This window comes from Bombina bombina, chromosome 9 (assembly GCF_027579735.1).
Source record: "Bombina bombina isolate aBomBom1 chromosome 9, aBomBom1.pri, whole genome shotgun sequence".
In the NCBI taxonomy this organism is placed as follows: Eukaryota; Metazoa; Chordata; class Amphibia; order Anura; family Bombinatoridae; genus Bombina; species Bombina bombina.
This window is the reverse complement of record NC_069507.1, coordinates 12,736,026-12,760,459: the sequence shown is the minus strand read 5'-3', so window position 1 is coordinate 12,760,459 and position 24,434 is coordinate 12,736,026. Positions and strand designations below refer to the sequence as shown.

Below are 24,434 nucleotides of genomic sequence, written 5' to 3'. Positions count from 1 at the left end.
TCAAACAGTGACTCAAGTGTCTTGTGTTGGTGGGTAGAAGCTTCCCAGCTACTACAAAAGTGTATATCTTTGGGAACACAACTAGGCCTAGGCAGAGGAATCTATAGCAGGCTATGCTACATACTAATTAATGCCTGGGATAAGGCTATGCTACGTACTAATTAATGCCTGGGATAAACCTAAGGCTATCCTACATACTAATTCATGCCTGGGATAAGCATAAGGCTATCCTACATACTAATTCATGCCTGGGATAAGCATAAGGCTATCCTACATACTAATTCATGCCTGGGATAAGCATAAGGCTATCCTACATACTAATGCCTGGGATAAGGCTATGCTACATACTAATTAATGTCTGGGATAAACCTAAGGCTATCCTACATACTGATGCCTCGGATAAGCATAAGGCTATCCTACATACTAATTATGCCTGAGATAAGCATAAGGCTATCCTACATACTAATTATGCCTGAGATAAGCATAAGACTATCCTACATACTAATTATGCCTGGGATAACCAAGAGGCTATATTATATACTAATTAATGCCTGGGATAAGGCTATGCTACGTACTAATTCATGCCTGGGATAAGCATAAGGCTATCCTACATACATAATTATTGCCTGGGATAAGCATAGGGCTATCCTACATACATAATTATTACCTGGGATAAACTTAAGGCTATCCTACATACTAATTCATGCCTGGGATAAGCATAAGGCTATCCTACATACTGATGCCTGGGATAAGCATAAGGCTATCCTACATACTGATGCCTGGGATAAGCATAAAGCTATCCTACATACTAATTCATGCCTGGGACAAGCATAAGGCTATCCTACATACTAATTAATGCCTGATATAAACATAAGGCTATCCTACGTTATAACTAATGCCTGAGATAAGCATTAGGCTATCCTATGTACTAACTAATGCCTGGGCTAAGCATAAGGCTATCCTATGTACTAATTAATGCCTGAGATAAGCATAAGGCTATCCTACATTCTAACTAATGTCTGAGATAAGCATAAGGCTATCCTCTGTACTAACTAAAGCCTGGGATAAGCATAAGGCTTTCCTACATACTAATTAATGCCTGGGATAAACATAAGGCTATCATACGTACTAATTAATGTCTGGGATAAGCATAAGGCTATCCTACATACTAACTAATGCCTGAGATAAGCATAAGGCTATCCTACGTACTAATTAATGTCTGGGATAAGCATAAGGCTATCCTAAATACTAATTATGCCTGAGATAAGCATAAGGCTATCCTATGTACTAATTAATGCCTGGGTTAAACATAAGGCTATCCTACGTACTAATTAATGCTTGGGATAAACATAAGGCTATCATACGTACTAACTAATGCCTGATATAAGCATAAGGCTATCCTACCTACTAATTAATGCCTGGGATAAGCATAAGGTTATCCTACCTACTAATTAATGCATGGGATAAGCATAAGGCTATCCTATGTACTAATTCATGCCTGGGATAAGCATAAGGCTATCCTACTTACTAATTAATGCCTGGGATAAACATAAGGTTATCCTACATACTAATTCATGCCTGGGATAAGCATAGGGCTATCCTACAAACTTATTACTGCCTGTAATAAGCATAAGGCTATCCTACATACTAATTAATTCCTGGGATAGCATAAGGCTTTCCTACTTATTAAATAATGCCTGAGATAAGCATAAGGCTATCCTACATACATAATTATTGCCTGGGATAAGCATAAGGCTATCCTACATACTAATTAATGCCTGGGATAAGCATAAGGGTATCCTACGTACTAATTAATGCCTGTGATAAGCATAAGGCTATCCTACATACTAATTAATTCCTGGGATAGCATAAGGCTTTCCTACTTACTAAATAATGCCTGAGATAAGCATAAGGCTATCCTACATACATAATTATTGCCTGGGATAAGCATAGGGCTATCCTACATACATAATTATTGCCTGGGATAATCATAAGGCTATCCTACATACTAATTAATGCCTGGGATAAGCATAAGGCTATCCTACATACTAACAATGCCTGGGATAAGCATAAAGCTATGCTACATACTAATTAATGCTTGGAATAAGCATAAGGCTATCCTACATACTAATTAATGCCTGTGATAAGCATAAGGCTGTCCTACATACTAATTAATGCCTGGGATAAGCATAAGGCTATGCTACATACTAATTAATGCCTGTGATAAGCATAAGGCTGTCCTACATACTAATTAATGCCTGGGATAAGCATAAGGCTATCCTACATACTAATTAAGCCTGTAATAAGCATAAGGCTATCCTACATACTAATTATGCCTGAGATAAGCATACGGCTATCCTAGTTACTAATTATGCCTGGGATAACCAAGAGGCTATCCTATATACTAATTAATGCCTGAGATAAGCATAAAGCTATCCTACATATTAATTAATGCCTGGGATAAGCAAGAGGCTATCCTATATACTAATTAATGCCTGTGATAAGCATAAGTCTATCCGACATACTAATTAATGCCTGGGATAAGCATAAGGCTATCCAACATACTAATTAATGCCAGGGATAAGTATAAGGCTATCCTACATACTAATTAATTCCTGGGATAGCATAAGGCTTTCCTACTTACTAAATAATGCCTGAGATAAGCATAAGGCTATCCTACATACATAATTATTGCCTGGGATAAGCATAAGGCTATCCTACATACTAATTAATGCCTGGGATAAGCATAAGGGTATCCTATGTACTAATTAATGGCTGGGATAAACATAAGGCTATCATATGTACTAATTAATTCCTGGGATAGCATACGGCTTTCCTACTTATTAAATAATGCCTGAGATAAGCATAAGGCTATCCTACATACATAATTATTGCCTGGGATAAGCATAAGGCTATCCTACATACTAATTAATGCCTGGGATAAGCATAAGGGTATCCTACGTACTAATTAATGCCTGGGATAAGCATAAGGCTATCATATGTACTAATTAATTCCTGGGATAAGCATAAGGCTATGCTGCATACTAATTAATGCCTGGGATACGCATAAGGCTATCCTACATACTAATTAATGCCTGTGATAACCATAAGGCTATCCTACATATTAATGCCTGGGATAAGCATAAGGCTATGCTACATACTAATTTAATGCCTGGGATAAGCATAAGGCTATCCTACATACTAATTATGCCAGAGATAAGCATAAGGCTATCCTACTAACTAGTTATGCCTGGGATAAACATAAGGCTATCCTAAATACTAATTATGCCTGTGATAAGCATACGGTTATGCTACATACTAATTAATGCCTGGGATAAGCATAAGGCTATCCTACATACTAATTATGCCTGTGATAAGCATAACACTATCCTACATACTAATTATGCCTGAGATAAGCATAAGGCTATCCTACTTACTAGTTATGCCTGGGATTAGAATAAGGCTCTCCTACTTACTAATTAATGCCTGTGATAAGCATAAGGCTGTCCTACATACTAATTAATGCCTGGGATAAGCATAAGGCTATCCTACATACTAATTAAGCCTGTAATAAGCATAAGGCTATCCTACATACTAATGATGCCTGTGATAAGCATAAGGCTATCCTACATACTAATTATGCCTGAGATAAGCATACGGCTATCCTACTTACTAATTATGCCTGGGATAACCAAGAGGCTATCCTATAAACTAATTAATGCCTGAGATAAGCATAAAGCTATCCTACATATTAATTAATGCCTGGGATAAGCATAAGGCTATCCTATGTACTAATTAATGTCTGGGATAAGCATAAGGCTATCCTACGTACTAACTAATGCCTGAGATAAGTATAAGGCTATCCTACATACTAATGAATGCCTGGTATAAGCATAAGGCTATCCTACGTACTAACTAATGCCTGGGATAAGCATAAGGCTATCCTACATACTAACTAATGCCTGAGCTAAGCATAAGGCTATCCTACATACTAATTAATGCCTGGGATAAGCATAAGACTATCCTACATACTAATTAATGCCTGGGATAAGCATAAGGTTATCCTACATACTAACTAATGCCTGGGATAAACATAATGCTATCCTACATACTAATTAATGCCTGAGATAAGCATAAGACTATCCTACGTACTAATTAATGCCTGGGATAAGCATAAGACTATCCTACATACTAATTAATGCCTGGGATAAGCATAAGGTTATCCTACATACTAACTAATGCCTGGGATAAGCATAAGACTATCCTACATACTAATTAATGCCTGGGATAAGCATAAGGCTATCCTACGTACTAATTAATGCCTGGGATAAGCATAAGGCTATCCTATGTACTAACTAATGCCTGAGATAAGCATAAGACTATCCTACCGACTAATTAATGCCTGAGATAAGCATAAGACTATCCTACGTACTAACTAATGCCTGGGATAAACATAAGGCTATCCTACGTACTAATTAATGCCTGAGATAAGCATAAGACTATCCTACGTACTAATTAATGCCTGGGATAAGCATAAGAGTATCCTACATACTAATTAATGCCTGGGATAAGCATAAGGTTATCCTACATACTAACTAATGCCTGGGATAAACATAAGGCTATTCTACGTACTAATTAATGCCTGGGATAAGCATAAGACTATCCTACGTACTAATTAATGCCTGGGATAAGCATAAGACTATCCTACATACTAATTAATGCCTGAGATAAGCATAAGGTTATCCTACATACTAACTAATGCCTGGGATAAGTAAAAGACTATCCTACATATTAATTAATGTTTGGGATAAACATAAGGCTATCCTACGTACTAACTAATGCCTGGGATGAGCATAAGACTATCCTACATACTAATTAATGCCTGGGATAAGCATAAGGCTATCCTACGTACTAATTAATGCCTGGGATAAGCATAAGGCTATCCTACGTACTAACTAATGCCTGAGATAAGCATAAGACTATCCTACATACTTATTAATGCCTGAGATAAGCATAAGACTATCCTACGTACTAATTAATTAACAGACTCCCAGAATATCTCTGGTTTCGACATATATTCTTGTGATTGAGCTGTTTAAACTCCAACCATCTTGCAATCAACCAGTTCCTAAACCCTGAATAATTTACCATGAATGTAGGGGGAGAAAAAAACGGACGCCGTTTTCATAGGTCTTATTAACTTTGATTGACAATGTAATAGGTGCATGAACCGAGATCAATACCTCCTTAATATCAGCGTTAGTCTCATATCGAGCCATATAGTCCCCAATTAAAAACATATCTATCCTACAAAATGTAAGGTGAGATTTGGATTCACACATATATTGTTTGGAATCTGGATTCTGGACTCGCCAGACGTCTTTAAGTTTTAATTTTTTAGCAAAATTTTGGAAGTGTTTGGCTTCTCTATTGTACTTATTAAGATTCTTATTCTGGAGCCAATCTAACAATGGGTGAGCAGATAAGTTAAAGTCTCCGGCCATTATCAAAATATCATCTATACATTGTAGCAATTTCATATACAGAGTATCCCAAAAATCCAATTGAAGGGTATTAGGGGCATAAATATTACAGAGAACCAAGCAAATATTTTGAACTAAAATTTCTAAGATTAGGAATCTCCCATTTCTATCCGTCTCTATTGACAGTACTTGATAATCTAATTTTTTGTTAAGGAGACAGGCTGCTCCTCTATTTCCTCTTGTATGCAGGGGAAGCGATCACCTCTCCAATCCACCCCATCTTGAGTTTATCTATCTCTTTTAAGGTCAGATGAGTCTCCTGTATCATTGCTATATCTGGTGAGAGACGCTTCAAATGGTTAATAATTTATTTCCTTTTGATTGGGGAGGAGATCCCCTCCACATTCCAAGATGCTAGATCAATTGTGTCTTTCATAACTTAACCTAGGATAAAACCAAGGGGGAAGAGATTATGAGACCAGGGGGAGGACAAGAGGAGATGGGGGGAGGGAGAAAAACCAAAACAAAAAAAACCACAAACCAATCCAGACCATCCATCTCTAAAAAGAAAAACAATTGTCTATCTTACTACACATACATCAGCTTAAAGTATGGCTGTTAATCTTTTGCTGCTGCTCTATTAATTGTCTTTGCAATGAAATCTCTAGTTTCCTGTGGTTTTTGTATAACCATAACCTTAGATTCATACCATATTTTAAGTTTTGCTGGGTATATAAGAGAAGCTTGTATTCCCTGTTTTATAAGTTGGGTACAATACGGGGCCATTTCTTTTCTTTTATTTAACGTGCCTGCTGAGAAATCTTGAAAGATAAGAATACGGTTCCCCTTTACTGTAAGTGGGTTTAATTTACGATACATATTAAAAAATAGAGCTTTTTCCTGAAAATTCAGACATCTAAATATTATTGGCCTTTAAAGATTTAAAATCCTGTGCTCTAATAGAACCCAATCTATTCGCTCTTTCAATTGGAATGGGTATTTTATCGTCATCTAAACGTTTCTGCATAGTTTGAAGCTTATCTTCCTGTTCTATAATAAGCTCCTGCTGATGTTAGTGTCTTCTAGATCCGACACTCTTCCTTCTACTGCAGAAATTCTATTAGCAAATTGTTTCAGCTGAAAGACCATTTATTTCTTTTTTAATACCATCAGATTGGGGGAGGACAATTGCTGATATTTGTTTCACCAGGTTATTTGTATCTGTAGTGTAGATGGAGGACTCTGATCAGGATGCCCTTCTAAAGCTAACTCTAGGCTGTTACGTGTTTTTCTATCCTTGTTTTTAGGAGGCATTGTTGGTAATTTAAATTTATTAGATTGTATTAATTTATCCATATACTTAGAGAGTGATAAATCCAGCAATAAACAGTGGAAAATGTGTAGCAAAAAAAAGTGTCAATACATCAATATCTGTGCAGTCAGATATATAAAAAGAATAAAAGATTAAACAAGACTTGTAGCTTTCTCTGCACAAGATTAGTGAACTAGTGATAATATTTTTTCTTTTCTTTTTCTTTTTTTAAGATAAACAGATCAAACAGTGACTCAAGTGTCTTGTGTTGGTGGGTAGAAGCTTCCCAGCTACTACAAAAGTGTATATCTTTGGGAACACAACTAGGCCTAGGCAGAGGAATCTATAGCAGGCTATGCTACATACTAATTAATGCCTGGGATAAGGCTATGCTACGTACTAATTAATGCCTGGGATAAACCTAAGGCTATCCTACATACTAATTCATGCCTGGGATAAGCATAAGGCTATCCTACATACTAATTCATGCCTGGGATAAGCATAAGGCTATCCTACATACTAATTCATGCCTGGGATAAGCATAAGGCTATCCTACATACTAATGCCTGGGATAAGGCTATGCTACATACTAATTAATGTCTGGGATAAACCTAAGGCTATCCTACATACTGATGCCTCGGATAAGCATAAGGCTATCCTACATACTAATTATGCCTGAGATAAGCATAAGGCTATCCTAAATACTAATTATGCCTGTGATAAGCATACGGTTATGCTACATACTAATTAATGCCTGGGATAAGCATAAGGCTATCCTACATACTAATTATGCCTGTGATAAGCATAACACTATCCTACATACTAATTATGCCTGAGATAAGCATAAGGCTATCCTACTTACTAGTTATGCCTGGGATTAGAATAAGGCTCTCCTACATACTAATTAATGCCTGTGATAAGCATAAGGCTGTCCTACATACTAATTAATGCCTGGGATAAGCATAAGGCTATCCTACATACTAATTAAGCCTGTAATAAGCATAAGGCTATCCTACATACTAATGATGCCTGTGATAAGCATAAGGCTATCCTACATACTAATTATGCCTGAGATAAGCATACGGCTATCCTACTTACTAATTATGCCTGGGATAACCAAGAGGCTATCCTATAAACTAATTAATGCCTGAGATAAGCATAAAGCTATCCTACATATTAATTAATGCCTGGGATAAGCAAGAGGCTATCCTATATACTAATTAATGCCTGTGATAAGCATAAGTCTATCCGACATACTAATTAATGCCTGAGATAAGCATAAGGCTATCCTACATACTAATTAATGCCAGGGATAAGCATAAGGGTATCCTATGTACTAATTAATGCCTGGGATAAGCATAAGGCTATCATATGTACTAATTAATTCCTAAGATAAGCATAAGGCTATGCTGCATACTAATTAATGCCTGGGATACGCATAAGGCTATCCTACATACTAATTAATGCCTGTGATAACCATAAGGCTATCCTACATATTAATGCCTGGGATAAGCATAAGGCTATGCTACATACTAATTTAATGCCTGGGATAAGCATAAGGCTATCCTACATACTAATTATGCCAGAGATAAGCATAAGGCTATCCTACTAACTAGTTATGCCTGGGATAAACATAAGGCTATCCTAAATACTAATTATGCCTGTGATAAGCATACTGTTATGCTACATACTAATTAATGCCTGGGATAAGCATAAGGCTATCCTGCATACTAATTATGCCTGTGATAAGCATAAGACTATCCTACATACTAATTATGCCTGAGATAAGCATAAGGCTATCCTACTTACTAGTTATGCCTGGGATAAGAATAAGGCTCTCCTACATACTAATTATGCCTGGGATAACCAAGAGGCTATCCTACATACTAATTAATGCCTGGGATAAGCAAGAGTCTATCCTATATCCTAATTAATGCATAAGATAAGCATAAGACTATCCTACATAATAATTACTGCCTGAGATAAGCATAAGACTATACTACATATTAATGTCTGAGATAATCATAAGGCAATCCTACATCCTAATTAATGCCTGGGGTAAGCATAAGGCTATCCTATGTACTAATTAATGCCTAGGATAAGCATAGGGCTATGCTACATACTAATGAATACCTGGGATAAGAATAAGGCTATCCTACATACTAATTATGCCTGTGATAAGCAGAAGGCTATGCTATATACTAATTATGCCTGAGATAAGCATAAGGCTATCCTACATACTAATTATGCCAGAGATAAGCATAAGGCTATCCTACTAACTAGTTATGCCTGGGATAAACATAAGGCTATCCCAAATACTAATTATGCCTGTGATAAGCATACGGTTATGCTACATACTAATTAATGTCTGGGATAAGCATAAGGCTATCCTACATACTAATTATGCCTGTGATAAGCATAACACTATCCTACATACTAATTATGCCTGAGATAAGCATAAGGCTATCCTACTTACTAGTTATGCCTGGGATTAGAATAAGGCTCTCCTACATACTAATTAATGCCTGTGATAAGCATAAGGCTGTCCTACATACTAATTAATGCCTGGGATAAGCATAAGGCTATCCTACATACTAATTAAGCCTGTAATAAGCATAAGGCTATCCTACATACTAATGATGCCTGTGATAAGCATAAGGCTATCCTACATACTAATTATGCCTGAGATAAGCATACGGCTATCCTACTTACTAATTATGCCTGGGATAACCAAGAGGCTATCCTATAAACTAATTAATGCCTGAGATAAGCATAAAAAGCTATCCTACATATTAATTAATGCCTGGGATAAGCAAGAGGCTATCCTATATACTAATTAATGCCTGTGATAAGCATAAGTCTATCCGACATACTAATTAATGCCTGAGATAAGCATAAGGCTATCCTACATACTAATTAATGCCAGGGATAAGCATAAGGGTATCCTATGTACTAATTAATGCCTGGGATAAGCATAAGGCTATCATATGTACTAATTAATTCCTAAGATAAGCATAAGGCTATGCTGCATACTAATTAATGCCTGGGATACGCATAAGGCTATCCTACATACTAATTAATGCCTGGGATAACCATAAGGCTATCCTACATATTAATGCCTGGGATAAGCATAAGGCTATGCTACATACTAATTTAATGCCTGGGATAAGCATAAGGCTATCCTACATACTAATTATGCCAGAGATAAGCATAAGGCTATCCTACTAACTAGTTATGCCTGGGATAAACATAAGGCTATCCTAAATACTAATTATGCCTGTGATAAGCATACGGTTATGCTACATACTAATTAATGCCTGGGATAAGCATAAGGCTATCCTGCATACTAATTATGCCTGTGATAAGCATAAGACTATCCTACATACTAATTATGCCTGAGATAAGCATAAGGCTATCCTACTTACTAGTTATGCCTGGGATAAGAATAAGGCTCTCCTACATACTAATTATGCCTGGGATAACCAAGAGGCTATCCTACATACTAATTAATGCCTGGGATAAGCAAGAGTCTATCCTATATCCTAATTAATGCATAAGATAAGCATAAGACTATCCTACATACTAATTACTGCCTGAGATAAGCATAAGACTATACTACATATTAATGTCTGAGATAATCATAAGGCAATCCTACATCCTAATTAATGCCTGGGGTAAGCATAAGGCTATCCTATGTACTAATTAATGCCTAGGATAAGCATAGGGCTATGCTACATACTAATGAATACCTGGGATAAGAATAAGGCTATCTTACATACTAATTCATGCCTGGGATATGCATAAGGCTATCCTACATACTAATTATGCCTGTGATAAGCATAACACTATCCTACATACTAATTATGCCTGAGATAAGCATAAGGCTATCCTACTTACTAGTTATGCCTGGGATTAGAATAAGGCTCTCCTACATACTAATTAATGCCTGTGATAAGCATAAGGCTGTCCTACATACTAATTAAGCCTGTAATAAGCATAAGGCTATCCTACATACTAATGATGCCTGTGATAAGCATAAGGCTATCCTACATACTAATTATGCCTGAGATAAGTATACGGCTATCCTACTTACTAATTATGCCTGGGATAACCAAGAGGCTATCCTATAAACTAATTAATGCCTGAGATAAGCATAAAGCTATCCTACATATTAATTAATGCCTGGGATAAGCAAGAGGCTATCCTATATACTAATTAATGCCTGTGATAAGCATAAGTCTATCCGACATACTAATTAATGCCTGAGATAAGCATAAGGCTATCCTACATACTAATTAATGCCAGGGATAAGCATAAGGGTATCCTATGTACTAATTAATGCCTGGGATAAGCATAAGGCTATCATATGTACTAATTAATTCCTAAGATAAGCATAAGGCTATGCTGCATACTAATTAATGCCTGGGATACGCATAAGGCTATCCTACATACTAATTAATGCCTGTGATAACCATAAGGCTATCCTACATATTAATGCCTGGGATAAGCATAAGGCTATGCTACATACTAATTTAATGCCTGGGATAAGCATAAGGCTATCCTACATACTAATTATGCCAGAGATAAGCATAAGGCTATCCTACTAACTAGTTATGCCTGGGATAAACATAAGGCTATCCTAAATACTAATTATGCCTGTGATAAGCATACGGTTATGCTACATACTAATTAATGCCTGGGATAAGCATAAGGCTATCCTGCATACTAATTATGCCTGTGATAAGCATAAGACTATCCTACATACTAATTATGCCTGAGATAAGCATAAGGCTATCCTACTTACTAGTTATGCCTGGGATAAGAATAAGGCTCTCCTACATACTAATTATGCCTGGGATAACCAAGAGGCTATCCTACATACTAATTAATGCCTGGGATAAGCAAGAGTCTATCCTATATCCTAATTAATGCATAAGATAAGCATAAGACTATCCTACATACTAATTACTGCCTGAGATAAGCATAAGACTATACTACATATTAATGTCTGAGATAATCATAAGGCAATCCTACATCCTAATTAATGCCTGGGGTAAGCATAAGGCTATCCTATGTACTAATTAATGCCTAGGATAAGCATAGGGCTATGCTACATACTAATGAATACCTGGGATAAGAATAAGGCTATCCTACATACTAATTATGCCTGTGATAAGCATAACACTATCCTACATACTAATTATGCCTGAGATAAGCATAAGGCTATCCTACTTACTAGTTATGCCTGGGATTAGAATAAGGCTCTCCTACATACTAATTAATGCCTGTGATAAGCATAAGGCTGTCCTACATACTAATTAATGCCTGGGATAAGCATAAGGCTATCCTACATACTAATTAAGCCTGTAATAAGCATAAGGCTATCCTACATACTAATGATGCCTGTGATAAGCATAAGGCTATCCTACATACTAATTATGCCTGAGATAAGCATACGGCTATCCTACTTACTAATTATGCCTGGGATAACCAAGAGGCTATCCTATAAACTAATTAATGCCTGAGATAAGCATAAAGCTATCCTACATATTAATTAATGCCTGGGATAAGCAAGAGGCTATCCTATATACTAATTAATGCCTGTGATAAGCATAAGTCTATCCGACATACTAATTAATGCCTGAGATAAGCATAAGGCTATCCTACATACTAATTAATGCCAGGGATAAGCATAAGGGTATCCTATGTACTAATTAATGCCTGGGATAAGCATAAGGCTATCATATGTACTAATTAATTCCTAAGATAAGCATAAGGCTATGCTGCATACTAATTAATGCCTGGGATACGCATAAGGCTATCCTACATACTAATTAATGCCTGTGATAACCATAAGGCTATCCTACATATTAATGCCTGGGATAAGCATAAGGCTATGCTACATACTAATTTAATGCCTGGGATAAGCATAAGGCTATCCTACATACTAATTATGCCAGAGATAAGCATAAGGCTATCCTACTAACTAGTTATGCCTGGGATAAACATAAGGCTATCCTAAATACTAATTATGCCTGTGATAAGCATACGGTTATGCTACATACTAATTAATGCCTGGGATAAGCATAAGGCTATCCTGCATACTAATTATGCCTGTGATAAGCATAAGACTATCCTACATACTAATTATGCCTGAGATAAGCATAAGGCTATCCTACTTACTAGTTATGCCTGGGATAAGAATAAGGCTCTCCTACATACTAATTATGCCTGGGATAACCAAGAGGCTATCCTACATACTAATTAATGCCTGGGATAAGCAAGAGTCTATCCTATATCCTAATTAATGCATAAGATAAGCATAAGACTATCCTACATACTAATTACTGCCTGAGATAAGCATAAGACTATACTACATATTAATGTCTGAGATAATCATAAGGCAATCCTACATCCTAATTAATGCCTGGGGTAAGCATAAGGCTATCCTATGTACTAATTAATGCCTAGGATAAGCATAGGGCTATGCTACATACTAATGAATACCTGGGATAAGAATAAGGCTATCCTACATACTAATTCATGCCTGGGATATGCATAAGGCTATCCTACATACTAATTATGCCTGTGATAAGCAGAAGGCTATGCTATATACTAATTATGCCTGAGATAAGCATAAGGCTATCCTACATACTAATTAATGCCTGGGATAAGCAAGAGGTTATCCTACTTACTAATTAATGCCTGGGATAAGCATAAGGGTATCCTGTATACTAATTAATGCCTGGGATAAGCATAAGGCTATCCTACATACTAATTAATGCTTGAGATAAGCATAAGGCTATCCTACATACTAATTAATGCCTGGGATAAGCATAAGGCTATCCTACATACTAATTAGTGCCTGGGATAAGCATAAGGCTATCCTACATACTAATTAATGCCTGGGATAAGCATAAGGCTATCCTACTTACTAATTAATGCCTGGGATAAGCATAAGGCTATCCTATGTATTAATTCATGCCTGGGATAAGCATACGGCTATCCTACTTACTAATTAATGCCTGGGATAATCATAAGGCTATCCTACTTACTAATTAATGCCTGGGATAAGCATAAGGCTATCCTATGTACTAATTCATGCCTGGGATAAGCATAAGGCTATCCTATGTACTAATTCATGCCTGGGATAAGCATAAGGCTATCCTATGTACTAATTCATGCCTGGGATAAGCATACGGTTATCCTACATACTAACTAATGCCTGGGATAGGCATAAGGCTATCCTATGTACTAATTCATGCCTGGGATAATCATAAGGCTATCCTATGTACTAATTCATGCCTGGGATAATCATAAGGCTATCCTATGTACTAATTCATGCCTGGGATAAGCATACGGCTATCCTACTTACTAATTAATGCCTGGGATAAGCATAAGGCTATCCTATGTACTAATTCATGCCTGGGATAAGCATAAGGCTATCCTACATACTAATTAATGCCTGGGATAGGCATAAGGCTATCCTATGTACAAATTAATGCCTGGGATAATTATAAGGCTATCCTATGTACTAATTCATGCCTGGGATAATCATAAGGCTATCCTATGTACTAATTCATGCCTGGGATAATCATAAGGCTATCCTATGTACTAATTCATGCCTGGGATAAGCATACGGCTATCCTACTTACTAATTAATGCCTGGGATAAGCATAAGGCTATCCTATGTACTAATTCATGCCTGGGATAAGCATAAGGCTATCCTACATACTAATTAATGCCTGGGATAGGCATAAGGCTATCCTATGTACTAATTCATGCCTGGGATAAGCATATGGCTATCCTATGTACTAATTCATGCCTGGGATAAGCATAAGGCTATCCTATGTATTAATTCATGCCTGGGATAAGCATATGGCTATCCTACTTACTAATTAATGCCTGGGATAAGCATAAGGCTATCCTATGTACTAATTCATGCCTGGGATAATCATAAGGCTATCCTATGTACTAATTCATGCCTGGGATAAGCATAAGGCTATCCTATGTACTAATTCATGCCTGGGATAAGCATACGGCTATCCTACTTACTAATTAATGCCTGGGATAAGCATAAGGCTATCCTATGTACTAATTCATGCCTGGGATAATCATAAGGCTATCCTATGTACTAATTCATGCCTGGGATAAGCATAAGGCTATCCTATGTACTAATTCATGCCTGGGATAAGCATACGGCTATCCTACTTACTAATTAATGCCTGGGATAGGCATAAGGCTATCCTATGTACTAATTCATGCCTGGGATAATCATAAGGCTATCCTATGTACTAATTCATGCCTGGGATAAGCATAAGGCTATCCTATGTACTAATTCATGCCTGGGATAATCATAAGGCTATCCTATGTACTAATTCATGCCTGGGATAAGCATATGGCTATCCTATGTACTAATTCATGCCTGGGATAAGCATAAGGCTATCCTATGTACTAATTCATGCCTGGGATAAGCATATGGCTATCCTATGTACTAATTCATGCCTGGGATGAGCATAAGGCTATCCTATGTACTAATTCATGCCTGGGATAAGCATAAGGCTATCCTATGTACTAATTCATGCCTGGGATAAGCATAAGGCTATCCTACATACTAATTAATGCCTGGGATAAGCATAAGGCTATCCTACATACTAATTAATGCCTGGGATAAGCATAAGGCTATCCTATGTACTAATTAATGCCTGGGATAAGCATATGGCTATCCTATGTACTAATTAATGCCTGGGATAAGCATAAGGCTATCCTATGTACTAATTAATGCCTGGGATAAGCATAAGGCTATCCTATGTACTAATTAATGCCTGGGATAAGCATATGGCTATCCTATGTACTAATTAATGCCTGGGATAAGCATAAGGCTATCCTATGTACTAATTAATGCCTGGGATAAGCATAAGGCTATCCTACATACTAATTAATGCCTGGGATAAGCATAAGGCTATCCTATGTACTAATTAATGCCTGGGATAAGCATATGGCTAGCCTACATACTAATTAATGCCTGGGATAAGCATACGGCTAGCCTATGTACTAATTCATGCCTGGGATAAGCATACGGCTAGCCTACATGAGACCTTAGAAGGGCATTTGGTAGGGCAGTGCCCTAAAATGAGCATAGCTATTTTGCCCTAAAAAAGTAAAAAAGCGCTATTCTAAAAAAAATCTTAACCTAAGAAAAGCCTAAAACGTTTCTACTCACCCAACCTGTCTCCGGCTCCTGCGCCATCTGCTCTGGCAGTGCTCCTCTTCTTTCTTCATGACGGCAGTCCTCTTCTTCCAATGTCTTCTGTCTTTCATCCAATCCTTCTTCATGCTGTCCCTGATGTACACTGAAGCCTACATGTGAGGTTCCGCCTTGTATAGGGGTGTCCTTGCATTTCTATTGGCTACATTTTAATTTCTTAGTCCAATCAACCAATAGAATGAAAGATAAAATCAACCAGGAGATTATAACTCATCCAAACAATTCATTTGATGGCCGCTTACTTCATTTAGATATTGTAAGAGCATTAGATTTCTACATTTAAATTATAAAGGTTTTTAGACAATTCTTCTTATTATTATTCTGTTATTTGTTTGTCCCTTGGTCCAAGTAAAGGGCAAAGGTCTGTTTCATTAGCTGTACGGCTAAATCTCATGATAACCAAGGTTAACTTGGAGATGGACGGAATAGTTTGTCCCAAAAGGCATCACTGCTCATTTTTCGTGACCAGTGTCCTCTTCATGGATTGAATGAGTATTATTTTGAATACATTTGCGAGGCAGCAAAATACTTTCTCTAAATTCTACCACTTTGATTTTTTGGTAGAAAAGTCCTCCAGGCAGCAGTGTCTGGTAATTAGGAGCCTGCCTTAAAAACAATTGCCCCGCCTAATAACTTGTGGACTCCAAACCTTGGGTATTAGTTTCCAGGAGTAATAGACTCTCACCAATTTATGTAAGAAAACTAAATGTATGCTTACCTGATAAATTCATTTCTTTCATGGTGGTGAGAGTCCAAGAGACCCACCCATTTTCATTTTTTATGTAATTATTTTTTTCTGATGGCAGTTCTAGTTTGCACCTCATTTTCCCTACTGTTATTTTCTAACTTTCCACTGCTCCTTTTTTGGCTTTACATATATATATACAGACACACACACACACAGAGAGAGAAGAACACTCACAGGAACGAACAACTGGCTCAATAACATTGTTAGCCTGTTCTATGGTGATTTACCACCTGGGTGCAGCTTTTTAGCCCAGTAATGCTTTTCACAGAGTAGAACTTTCCTGTAGTATATCAGTCTGACCCCGCCTATTACGGTCAGTCCAGCAACGAAATACCAGGCAATTACACTCTGAACAAGGAACACAGCAACCACAGACGATCGTTTCGGCCTTCATTGGGCCTCGTCAGTGAGGTGTAGCAGTATTCCTCTAAGCACACTGAGCAATGTATGGACTCTCACCACTATGAAATAAATTAATTTATTGGGGAAGCATACATTTAGTTTTTGTCTCCTGATGCTTGGGGTCCTTAACTGTGCTTATCTGTTGATTGGTTAATACACATTTTGCTTTTCTTCTTACAGGAATCATATGCAGAGTCCATGAACCTGACAGATGTGTCAGGAGATTGTATATTTGAGCTAAGTAAATGTCTGCAGAAATGTCTCAACCCCAACCCAAGCAAGCGGCCCTCCCTGGACTACATGTTGGGAGCCATCCAGAAGCTGAGGTGAGGCGATGTCACAGGGGTGACATGTAAGATAATACATGCTGTCAGGCACACCATGTCTGAGCAAAGATCAGTTCAGCACATGCTGTCAGGCACACCAAGTCAGAACAAAGGTCAGTGCAGCACATGTTGTCAGGCACACCAAGTCAGAGCAAAGGTCAGTGCAGCACATGTTGTCAGACACACTGAGTCGGAACAAAGGTCAGTGCAGCAAATGTTGTCAGGCACACCGAGTCAGAACAAAGGTCAGTGCAGCACATGCTGTCAGGCACACCGAGTCAGAACAAAGGTCAGTGCAGCACATGTTGTCAGGCACACCGAGTCAGAGCAAAGGTCAGTGCAGCACATACTGTCAGGCACACCGAGTCAGAACAAAGGTCAGTGCAGCACATGTTGTCAGGCACACCGAGTCAGAGCAAAGGTCAGTGCAGCACATACTGTCAGGCACACCGAGTCAGAGCAAAGGTCAGTGCAGCACATACTGTCAGGCACACCGAGTCAGAACAAAGGTCAGTGCAGCACATACTGTCAGGCACACGTGTCAAAGCAAAGGTCAGTGCAGCACATACTGTCAGGCACACCGAGTCAGAGCAAAGGTCAGTGCAGCACATACTGTCAGGTACACCGAGTCAGAGCAAAGGTCAGTGCAGCACATACTGTCAGGCACACCGTGTCAGAGCAAAGGTCAGTGCAGCACATGCTGTCAGGCACACCGAGTCAGAGCAAAGGTCAGTGCAGCACATGCTGTCAGGCACACCGAGTCAGAGCAAAGGTCAGTGCAGCACATTATGTCAGGCACACCATGTCAGAGCAAAGGTCAGTGCAGCACATAGTGTCAGGCACACGTGTCTGAGCAAAGATCAGTTCAGCACATGTTGTCAGGCACACGTGTCAGAACAAAGGTCAGTGCAGCACATGCTGTCAGGCACACCGTGTCAGAGCAAAGGTCAGTGCAGCACATGCTGTCAGGCACACCGAGTCAGAGCAAAGGTCAGTGCAGCACATACTGTCAGGCACACCGTGTCAGAGCAAAGGTCAGTGCAGCACATACTGTCAGGCACAACGTATGAGAGCAAAGGTCAGTGCAGCACATACTGTCAGGCTTACCGTGTCCGAGCAAAGGTCAGTGCAGCACATACTGTCAGGCACACCGTGTCTGAGCAAAGGTCAGTGCAGCACATACTGTCAGGCACACCGTGTCCGAACAAAGGTCAGTGCAGCACATACTGTCAGGTACACGTGTCAGAGCAAAGGTCAGTGCAGCATACACTATCAGGCACACGTGTCAGAGCAAAGGTCAGTGCAGCACATACTGTCAGGCACACGTGTCAGAGCAAAGGTCAGTGCAGCACATGCTGTCAGGCACACCGAGTCAGAGCAAATGTCAGTGCAGCACATACTGTCAGGCACACCGAGTCAGAGCAAAGGTCAGTGCAGCAAATGCTGTCAGGCACACCGAGTCAGAGCAAAGGTCAGTGCAGCACATACTGCCAGGCACACCGTGTCCGAGCAAAGGTCAGTGCAGCACATGCTGTCAGACACACCGAGTCAGAGCAAAGTTCAGTGCAGCATATACTGTCAGGCACACCGTGTCAGAGCAAAGGTCAGTGCAGCACATACTGTCAGGCACACCGTGTCAGAGCAAAGGTCAGTGCAGCACATGCTGTCAGACACACCGAGTCAGAGCAAAGGTCAGTGCAGCACATACTGTCAGGCACACCGTGTCAGAGCAAAGGTCAGTGCAGCACATACTGTCAGGCACACCGTGTCAGAGCAAAGGTCAGTGCAGCACATGCTGTCAGACACACCGAGTCAGAGCAAAGGTCAGTGCAGCACATACTGTCAGGCACACCGTATCAGAGCAAAGGTCAGTGCAGCACATGCTGTCAGGCACACCGAGTCAGAGCAAAGGTCAGTGCAGCACATACTGTCAGGCACACCGAGTCAGAGCAAAGGTCAGTGCAGCACATACTGTCAGGCACACCGAGTCAGAGCAAAGGTCAGTGCAGCACATGCTGTCAGGCACACCGAGTCAGAGCAAAGGTCAGTGCAGCATATGTTGTCAGACACACCGAGTCGGAACAAAGGTCAGTGCAGCACATACTGTCAGGCACACCAAGTCAGAGCAAAGGTCAGTGCAGCACATGCTGTCAGGCACACCGTGTCAGAGCAAAGGTCAGTGCAGCACATACTGTCAGGCACACCGTGTCAGAGCAAAGGTCAGTGCAGCACATACTGTCAGACACACCGAGTCAGAGCAAAGTTCAGTGCAGCATATACTGTCAGGCACACCGTGTCAGAGCAAAGGTCAGTGCAGCACATACTGTCAGGCACACCGTGTCAGAGCAAAGGTCAGTGCAGCACATGCTGTCAGACACACCGAGTCAGAGCAAAGGTCAGTGCAGCACATACTGTCAGGCACACCGTGTCAGAGCAAAGGTCAGTGCAGCACATGCTGTCAGACACACCGAGTCAGAGCAAAGGTCAGTGCAGCACATACTGTCAGGCACACCGTGTCAGAGCAAAGGTCAGTGCAGCACATACTGTCAGGCACACCGTGTCAGAGCAAAGGTCAGTGCAGCACATACTGTCATGCACACAGAGTCAGAGCAAAGGTCAGTGCAGCACATGCTGTCAGGCACACCAATTCGGAACAAAGGTCAGTGCAGCACATACTGTCAGGCACACCGAGTCAGAGCAAAGGTCAGTGCAGCACATACTGTCAGGCACACCGTGTCAGAGCAAAGGTCAGTGCAGCACATGCTGTCAGGCACACCGAGTCAGAGCAAAGGTCAGTGCAGCACATGCTGTCAGGCACACAGAGTCAGAGCAAAGGTCAGTGCAGCACATGCTGTCAGGCACACAGAGTCAGAGCAAAGGTCAGTACAGCACATGCTGTCAGGCACACCGTGTCAGAGCAAAGGTCAGTGCAACGCATGATGTCAGGCACACCGTGTCAGAGCAAAGGTCAGTGCAGCACATACTGTCAGGCACACCGAGTCAGAGCAAAGGTCAGTGCAGCACATGCTGTCAGGCACACAGAGTCAGAGCAAAGGTCAGTGCAGCACATGCTGTCAGGCACACCGTGTCAGAGCAAAGGTCAGTGCAGCACATGCTGTCAGGCACACAGAGTCAGAGCAAAGGTCAGTGCAGAACATACTGTCAGGCACACCGTGTCAGAGCAAAGGTCAGTGCAGCACATACTGTCAGGCACACCGTGTCAGAGCAAAGGTCAGTGCAGCACATACTGTCAGGCACACCGTGTCAGAGCAAAGGTCAGTGCAGCATATACTGTCAGGCACACCGTGTGAGAGCAAAGGTCAGTGCAGCACATACTGTGATGCACACCGTATGAGAGCAAAGGTCAGTGCAGCACATGCTGTCAGGCACACAGAGTCAGAGCAAAGGTCAGTGCAGCACATGCTGTCAGGCACACCGAGTCAGAGCAAAGGTCAGTGCAGCACATACTGTCAGGCACACCGTGTCAGAGCAAAGGTCAGTGCAGCACATACTGTCAGGCACACCGTGTCAGAGCAAAGGTCAGTGCAGCACATACTGTCATGCACACCGTATGAGAGCAAAGGTCAGTGCAGCACATGCTGTCAGGCACATAGAGTCAGAGCAAAGGTCAGTGCAGCACATGCTGTCAGACACACCGAGTCAGAGCAAAGGTCAGTGCAGCACATGCTGTCAGGCACACCGAGTCAGAGCAAAGGTCAGTGCAGCACATACTGTCAGGCACACCGAGTCAGAACAAAGGTCAGTGCAGCACATTCTGTCAGGCACACCGAGTCAGAGCAAAGGTCAGTGCAGCACATGCTGTCAGGCACACCGTATGAGAGCAAAGGTCAGTGCAGCACATACTGTCAGGCACACCGTGTCAGAGCAAAGGTCAGTGCAGCACATACTGTCAGGCACACCGAGTCAGAGCAAAGGTCAGTGCAGCACATGCTGTCATGCACATCGTATGAGAGCAAAGGCCGGTGCAGCACATGTTGTATATAAGCATATACATATATATTTACTGGGAACACACAGTTCCCATACCCCACTCCCACAAACTTTACCCGCAAAATACTGCCTAGTGCACTACATTGTATTTTGGGGCCATTTGGGGCAGATTTATAAAATTAACCATAGATCTGATCTCGCTAACTGCTACTGTGAGCTTGCTGTAGCAATAAGCAGCCTCTTGTAATGTGTAATTATTGCACGCCTGCAAACGGGCGATCATTTAGTGCTCCAATTATAATCTAGCCCTAAATATCTTGCTCTGGCGTTTATTCCAGTCCGGAGCTGCACAAAGAGATAGATTGTCGCTTGTCGCGCAGTCGTGTCTTATTAATGCGGCCGAGATGGCTCTTTTTATTTATTTACCTTTTCTCTGTTGCAGGTATTTTCTGCTTTTATTTCTGTTTTTTAACACATTTGTGTGACACTCCTATTTTATCATATATGTTGTGCTCACTTGAACACAATGGTGTGATACAAATACTAATTCACTAAAGCTCCCTCCAGCCTCTCCAGCTTCACCAGTTCCTATGTTATTCTATGTAACTGATTCACTAAAGCTCCCTCCAGCCTCTCCAGCTTCACCAGTTCCTATGTTATTCTATGTAACTGATTCACTAAACCTCCCTCCAGCCTCTCCAGCTCCACCAGTTCCTATGTTATTCTATGTAACTGATTCACTAAACCTCCCTCCAGCCTCTCCAGCTTCACCAGTTCCTATGTTATTCTATGTAACTGATTCACTAAAGCTCCCTCCAGCCTCTCCAGCTTCACCAGTTCCTATGTTATTCTATGTAAATGATTCACTAAAGCTCCCTCCAGCCTCTCCAGCTTCACCAGTTCCTATGTTATTCTATGTAACTGATTCACTAAAGCTCCCTCCAGCCTTTCCAGCTTCACCAGTTCCTATGTTATTCTATGTAACTGATTCACTAAAGCTCCCTCCTGCCTCTCCAGCTTTACCTGTTCCTATGTTATTCTATGTAACTGATTCACTAAAGCTCCCTCCAGCCTCTCCAGCCTCACTAGTTCCTATGTTATTCTATGTAACTGATTCACTAAAGCTCCCTCCAGCCTCTCCAGCTTCACCAGTTCCTATGTTATTCTATGTAACTGATTCACTAAAGCTCCCTCCAGCCTCTCCAGCTTAACCAGTTCCTATGTTATCCTATGTAACTGATTCACTAAAGCTCCCTCCAGCCTCTCCAGCTTCACCAGTTCCTATGTTATTCTATGTAACTGATTCACTAAAGCTCCCTCCAGCCTCTCCAGCTTCACCAGTTCCTATGTTATTCTATGTAACTGATTCACTAAAGCTCCCTCTAGCCTCTCCAGCTTAACCAGTTCCTATGTTATTCTATGTAACTGATTCACTAAAGCCCCCTCCAGCCTCTCCAGCTTCACCAGTTCCTATGTTATTCTATGTAACTGATTCACTAAAGCTCCCTCCAGCCTCTCCAGCGTCACCAGTTCCTATGTTATTCTATGTAACTGATTCACTAAAGCTCCCTCCAGCCTCTCCAGCTTCACCAGTTCCTATGTTATTCTATGTAACTGATTCACTAAAGCTCCCTCCAGCCTCTCCAGCTTCACCAGTTCCTATGTTATTCTATGTAACTGATTCACTAAAGCTCCCTCCAGCCTCTCCAGCGTCACCAGTTCCTATGTTATTCTATGTAACTGATTCACTAAAGCTCTCTCCAGCTTCACCAGCTTCACCAGCTCCTATGTTATTCTATGTAACTGATTCACTAAAGCTCCCTCCAGCCTCTCCAGCTTCACCAGTTCCTATGTTATTCTATGTAACTGATTCACTAAAGCTCCCTCCAACCTCTCCAGCTTCACCAGTTCCTATGTTATTCTATGTAACTGATTCACTAAAGCTCCCTCCCAGCCTCTCCAGCTTCACCAGTTCCTATGTTATTCTATGTAACTGATTCACTAAAGCTCACTCCAGCCTCTCCAGCTTCACCAGTTCCTATATTATTCTATGTAACTGATTCACTAAAGCTCTCTCCAGCCTCTCCAGCTTCACCAGCTTCACCAGTTCCTATGTTATTCTATGTAACTGATTCACTAAAGCTCCCTCCAGCCTCTCCAGCTTCACCAGTTCCTATGTTATTCTATGTAACTGATTCACTAAAACTCCCTCCCAGCCTCTCCAGCTTCACCAGTTCCTATATTATTCTATGTAACTGATTCACTAAAGCTCCCTCCAGCCTCTCCAGCTTCACCAGTTCCTATGTTATTCTATGTAACTGATTCACTAAAGCTCCCTCTAGCCTCTCCAGCTTCACCAGCTCCTATATTATTCTATGTAACTGATTCACTAAAGCTCCCTCCAGCCTCTCCAGCATCACCAGTTCCTATGATATTCTATGTAACTGATTCACTAAAGCTCTCTCCAGCCTCTACAGCTTCACCAGTTCCTATGTTATTCTATGTAACTGATTCATTAAAGTTCCCTCCAGCCTCTCCATCTTCACCAGTTCCTATGTTATTCTATGTAACTAATTCACTAAAGCTCCCTCCAGCCTCTCCAGCTTCACCAGTTCCTATGTTATTCTATGTAACTGATTCACTAAAGCTCCCTCCAGCCTTTCCAGCTTCACCAGTTCCTATGTTATTCTATGTAACTGATTCACTAAAGCTCCCTCCAGCCTCTCCAGCTTCACCAGTTCCTATGTTATTCTATGTAACTGATTCACTAAAGCTCCCTACAGCCTCTCCAGCTTCACCAGTTCCTATGTTATTCTATGTAACTGATTCACTAAAGCTCCCTCCAGCCTCTCCAGCTTCACCAGTTCCTATGTTATTCTATGTAACTGATTCACTAAAGCTCCCTCCAGCCTCTCCAGCTTCACCAGTTCCTATGTTATTCTAT

The 24,434-nt window shown here is 40.6% G+C and overlaps 1 protein-coding gene across 1 annotated transcript in view; it reads left to right on the top strand.

The window, feature by feature from the left end:
- Positions 1–24,434, top strand: part of LOC128639754 (uncharacterized) — a 293,450-nt gene that overhangs the window by 252,955 nt on the left and 16,061 nt on the right. Inside the window, exon 21 of the mRNA XM_053691880.1 lies at positions 17,394–17,539. Within this exon, the coding sequence (XP_053547855.1) occupies positions 17,394–17,539 (146 nt within the window). The remainder of the gene's footprint in view (positions 1–17,393; positions 17,540–24,434) is intronic.